This window comes from Pteropus vampyrus, unplaced genomic scaffold (genome assembly GCF_000151845.1).
Source record: "Pteropus vampyrus isolate Shadow unplaced genomic scaffold, Pvam_2.0 Scaffold253, whole genome shotgun sequence".
In the NCBI taxonomy this organism is placed as follows: domain Eukaryota; kingdom Metazoa; phylum Chordata; class Mammalia; order Chiroptera; family Pteropodidae; genus Pteropus; species Pteropus vampyrus.
In genome coordinates, this window is record NW_011889034.1 from 398,036 (window position 1) to 402,905 (window position 4,870).

General features: G+C 67.7%; 1 protein-coding gene across 1 annotated transcript in view; it reads left to right on the plus strand.

Moving 5' to 3' along the window:
• The window catches only part of UVSSA (UV stimulated scaffold protein A), a 23,873-nt gene extending 20,041 nt beyond the window's left edge, over positions 1-3,832 (plus strand). Inside the window, exons 11-12 of the mRNA XM_023520234.1 lie at positions 2,121-2,295; positions 3,598-3,832. Coding sequence (XP_023376002.1) covers positions 2,121-2,295; positions 3,598-3,691 — 269 coding nt within the window. The 3' untranslated portion in view covers positions 3,692-3,832. The remainder of the gene's footprint in view (positions 1-2,120; positions 2,296-3,597) is intronic.
• The last annotated feature ends 1,038 nt before the right edge of the window (positions 3,833-4,870 follow it).

Genomic DNA, 4,870 nt, shown 5'->3' on the forward strand with positions numbered 1-4,870 from the left:
CCCTCGACCCGGAGGACCGGGCGCGGGAGCAGAGGCAGCAGCTGCAGAGGCAGGCCGAGCGCCCAGGTAGGCCTGCGGGCGGGCGGGCCCCGGAGTCACCCGCGCAGCCCCTTGGAGTCTGCGGGGTCCCCTGTCACCCCCAGCCTGGTTGTTTGGGGGGTGCACTGCCCACGGGGGCTCACAGCATGCTCGGGCTTCTGGTGGGGCGTCTTCCTGCAGCTCTTGATGGAGGCGTGAGCGGGCGCTGCCTGCTGCCGGCTGGCTGGTTGGGTTTGGGTTCCTGGCCACGTGAGTGCGGGTCTGGGCAGATGGGCAGGCGTGCACAGTATTCTATTGGGGTCCTCGTCGTGGCCCCCCATTTTCTGTCCAGTGGGCTTCAGCCACCTGAGTTATTCTTAGGACAGTCCAGGGGCGCAGCTTGTGTAGGTGCCGTGCCGCAGGCTGGCGGCCGCTGGCCCAGCGGGGCCCTGAGCAGCAGGCCTGGCTGGCGACATGCAGAGTGGCCGTCACTGCTGGGCGAAACGTAGACATGCGCAGACTGGCCAGGGCCTGGGAGCCGAGTCCACGGGGCAGTGTCAGCCGGAGGGTCCCAGCCCAGCCGTGTCTGCCGTCACCCGTGGGCTTTTCCCCTTCGTCACGAGAGACACGTGATTTCAGCCTGACACCTGGGAGGGTCCTGACCCACTAATCCGTGGGGCGAGGCCCCCGAGGCTCACACTCAGAGACTCGAGCGCCTGCTCCGTGTCAGCCCCGAAGGCCGCCCTGCTGCTGGCCGCGGCGGCTTGTTAACACGGGCCTGGGCTTCGGCCGCGCGGCGCTGGCCAGCCACATGTGAAATAGCGTCTGCTCGCTAACTGCGTATCGATCCTGCCTCCCTCGCACGCCGGCAATTTTCCCTTCCCGAGCGCTGGCCTCGGTGACAATGGTGTGGAGCTCGGCCCGGCGTGCAGGAAGGCTCGCGCCCCGGCATCTATTGATTTTCTCCCGAGGCTTTTAAATTGCTCCTTCATTTTCCTGAGATGCTCGTTCCGTCTCGTGCGGGCGCCGCGTCTCCCCGTTGTGTTTGAACAATCGCTCCATTCACTGGGCCCCGAAACTGTGACGCGCCTCGTTGCTGGGAGATGGACTGTTTGGGCAGGTTTCCTTAATCTTGGATTAATCGCCTCCGCATCTGAGCTGTGCAGCCCCGTGTTCCTTCACCTCGAAAAATCAACTCGGGGCAGCCTGGCCATCTGTCTGCGGCGCGGCTCCTCCCGGTGCTGGACGTTCCCTGCCCCCAGCCTGGCTGGGGGCTGCCCCTCAGCACCTTGGGTGTCCAGCACCTCCGGCGGGGCCGGGTGCATGGGGGGTGCTGGGCCAGCTGGGCCGACCAACCCCATAGCTCCTGGGTCCCCAAGTGGCCTTTCAGAGCAGACCAGCCGTACCAGGGGCTGAGCAGAGGCCGAGGCAGGAAGGAGCGCTGAGCCAGGGCGCTGGTGGGTGGGCTTGGGGCCTTGGCCTCTGACCCTGTGCGTGCCCCCTGCCCCGGCCTGAGTCCTCATCCCAAGCGACCGATGCTTTCCTCAGCCCTGCACCCGGGCTCGTGGGGCTGGCCTGCTGCGGCCTGGGGCTGGGGACATGGTTTCCGCTGGGGCACTTCCGCTGCTGGCCCGCGGGCCTGGCTGCACAGGATGCACGCGGGGGAGCGGGCTGAGTGGGCGAGCGGGTGCCGGTGTTGCTGACACGCATGGCCAGGTGGCCTGAAGACCAGCACAAAGGACGCTCAGTCCAGCAGGCAGGTCTAGAAGCCACAGTTAGGGGCCTGGTGGGGCAGTCCAGCCTGGAGGCCAGGGAGCAGCCTGCAGATGGCACTGTCCCCCAGCCGCTGGCCTCAGCTGCCTTCCTGTCTGAGGGCTCTAAGGATGCAGCAGGCCTGGCCCCTGGGCCACCTGCTGCTCTACGGCCTGTGCGGGCAGTGGGACCCCCTCTGCCTTGCTCTCAGCCTTGAGCAGCGGCCAGCACCCGCCCACCCCCCGTCACCAGCGAGCCAGGTGGCCCTGTGTCAGAGAGGGGTTGCGGCTCAGGTGAGGGGCGCTGTGGCTGGCACCAAGCGCCTTCTGAACTCCGGGTTCTGTTTGCAGAGTGGCGGGACCCGGAGTTTCTGAGCGACTTGGAGGCAGCCACGGGAGTGGATCTGGGCTCGGCCAGGGCTGGCGGGAGAGGCAGGGGCAAGAAGAGGCGGCAGTCCGGGCTGACCAACCTGAAGCAGCAGGCCAACACCGCCCGCACACGCATCGCCAAGAAGATCTTCGCTAAGTAAGCGCCGCGCGGAGCCCTGGGTTCGAGGTGCTGGACGGGAGCCAGCCTGGCTCCGTGGGCCCCCTCTGCCTCGAGCATCTTCCGTGGCCACGGGCCCCCGGGTGGGATAGGTGTCCCCAGCCAGTGGAGGGGACAGTTCTCAGCTGCAGCGGAGCTGGGAGCTGGTGGCCCTGCAGCTGGCAGCCGAGCATCTCCCCGAGCGGGGCCTGCGTCCTGCCGTGCCAGCTGACCGGGACTGGCTGGCCCACGTGGTCAGTGGCAGTGTCCACGTGGTGACTTCAGGCAGGCCAGTTGCGTCCCGGCTGACAGGGCGGGTTTGCCGCGTGGGTCTCAGCAGCAGCAGAGCTGAGCCGGTGCCACCGGAACGCAGGCACCGGTGTGCTGCTCCCCTCGCCGGCCTGGGGCCAGAGCCCCTCCCAGCTGGACCAGCAGGCCAGAGCAGGGAGGCCACCAGCCCAGCCCCTTGCCCAGCTCCCTGCCGTGGTCAGCCAGAGGGCCCCGCCAGGTCCACAGTGTGGCCAAAAAGCGTTGAGGGCGGCTGTTCAGGCAGCTCACAGCCGCTGCCCGTTCCCAGACGTCTGCGGCAGCTCGCGAGGCGGTCCGCAGGCGGCCCTCTCCCTGCCAGGTACCCGGCTCCACGCCCTGGGCAGCGGCTCCTCCTGCCCTCCCTGCCGGCCTCGCCCTGCACCTGAGAGGGGCTGGACAGGGCGCAGCCTCCTCAGTGCCCACGTGCTGCTGGCCCGTCCTGTCCTTCTGCGTCCAGAGGAGGGCTCGGCCCCACCCAGGCACAAGGCCGGCTTCCCGCGGCAGGGCAGGGTCCAGGGCGCTGTGGGCTCCGACACGGAGGGCTGCGCTGCCTGCGTCCTCTCGGCCGTGCTGACCACACACTCGGCTGTCCCTGCTCCGTGGCCTCGGCTGCTCCTTCCGGGGCACGGGCCTCCATGTCCAGATCCCACCGCCACAGCAGCCGCTGAGCAGACGCCCCCCACGTCCTCAGCCCTGTCTTCCTCACGCTCAGACGTGGGCTTGGTGGCCTGCATCCCACGCGCCCCAGCTGCGCAGCCTACTCGCTGCTCCCCCACCACGGGCAGACAGGCTGTGGCCTCGACCCGAGGTGCAGCCGGCACGGGTGGGGCCACCTTGGGCTCCGAGCTCCAGCCGCCCAGTCGCTCATCAGCTGGGAGTCGGCAAGTGGTCCGAGTGGGCGATGCCCTGGCCCCGCCCCATCCCAGCGCAGCTGCGGTCGGAGCCCAGAGCCCTGGCCCGTCCTGCTCACGTCCTGCTCTGCTCTGCCCACAGGGCGGCCGTGCAGAGGGTGGTCACGGCCATGACCCAGATGGACCAGAAGAAGCACGAGAAGTTCGCAAACCAGTTTAACTACGCGCTGCACTAGAGGGTGGGCCAGGCGGCCACGGCCGTCATCGCCGGTCCCCTGGCAGCTCCCGGGGCGGGACAGCGGGCGGCCCCACTGTGTGCGCCCAGTGTGCGGAGGCGCTGATTAAAATGCCCGGGTGCGGGCCTCCCCTGCCCTGAGGCCGCTGCTGTCGTGGTCACTGGTCTGGCCGCTGGAAGGCCCTTGGAGCCCGGAGGGTGAACTTGGGCCGTCATGTTCCCTGTGGGCATCGTGCAAAGCCCGTGCGCTTTGTGACGTGGTTCAGTCGGTGGCATGCACCCTCAGCTTGACATGCAGAGTGACTGCTGCCCCCACCCCCAGCCCCCAGCCTTCTGCGGGGTGGTGACTGAGGGCGGCTGGGAAAGCCCACACTTTTATGTAAGCACTGTTTTCACACTGTCACAGCTGTGTCCCCAACACAGGCCGTCCTGGGTGGCCTCCGTTGGGCAGAGGACTGCTCCCCTCTGTTCGCAGACACGGTGTCCGTGTGGGGCGAGTCACAGCCCGTAGCGTCCACTCTCTTAAAAGTGCGCAGGTCAGTGGCATCCACTGCGTTCATGGAGCTGTGCCCCCTCCCCCACTGGCCAGGCCCAGCTTCATCCCCCTGGGCAGCCACTCCCATCCCCTTCCCCGGCCCTGGCACCCTCTGGTCTGCCGTTTCTGGGGCTCCTTGTCTGGACACTGGGCAAGGGGGAAGTCGTGGCGTGTGGCCTTCACGCCTGGTGTCACAGCACGGTGGCTTGGGGGTCCCACCCTTCTCCGGTGCCCTGGGACACTGCGGAGTGCAGGTGCCCCCGCTGGTTGTCTGCTCGTGTCGGCCTGGGGGCCGTCCGCGTTCCCGCTGTCACGAAGGATGCCACCGAGGACGTCCGCGTGCAGGCTTGCGCAGGACCGTGGCTCCGTGTGCCCCCGCAGTGTGCGAGGGTCCTCACGTCAGTGGCCAACACGTGGTGTCACGTCTCTGGTCAGCCGTGCGAGTGTGTGCAGGGGTGCCCCCGCCATTCTGGGGGTCTGGGGTGCATCCCCAGTGATTAATGGCGGGCGGCATCTTTCCACACGTCTGTTGCCCATTTGTGGGTCATCTTTGGAGAAATTTCCGTTCGGGTCGTCTGCCGTCTTTTAATTACGTTGCTTTGAATTGTGAGAGTTCTTTGTCTGTTCTGGGTCGTGGACCTTAAA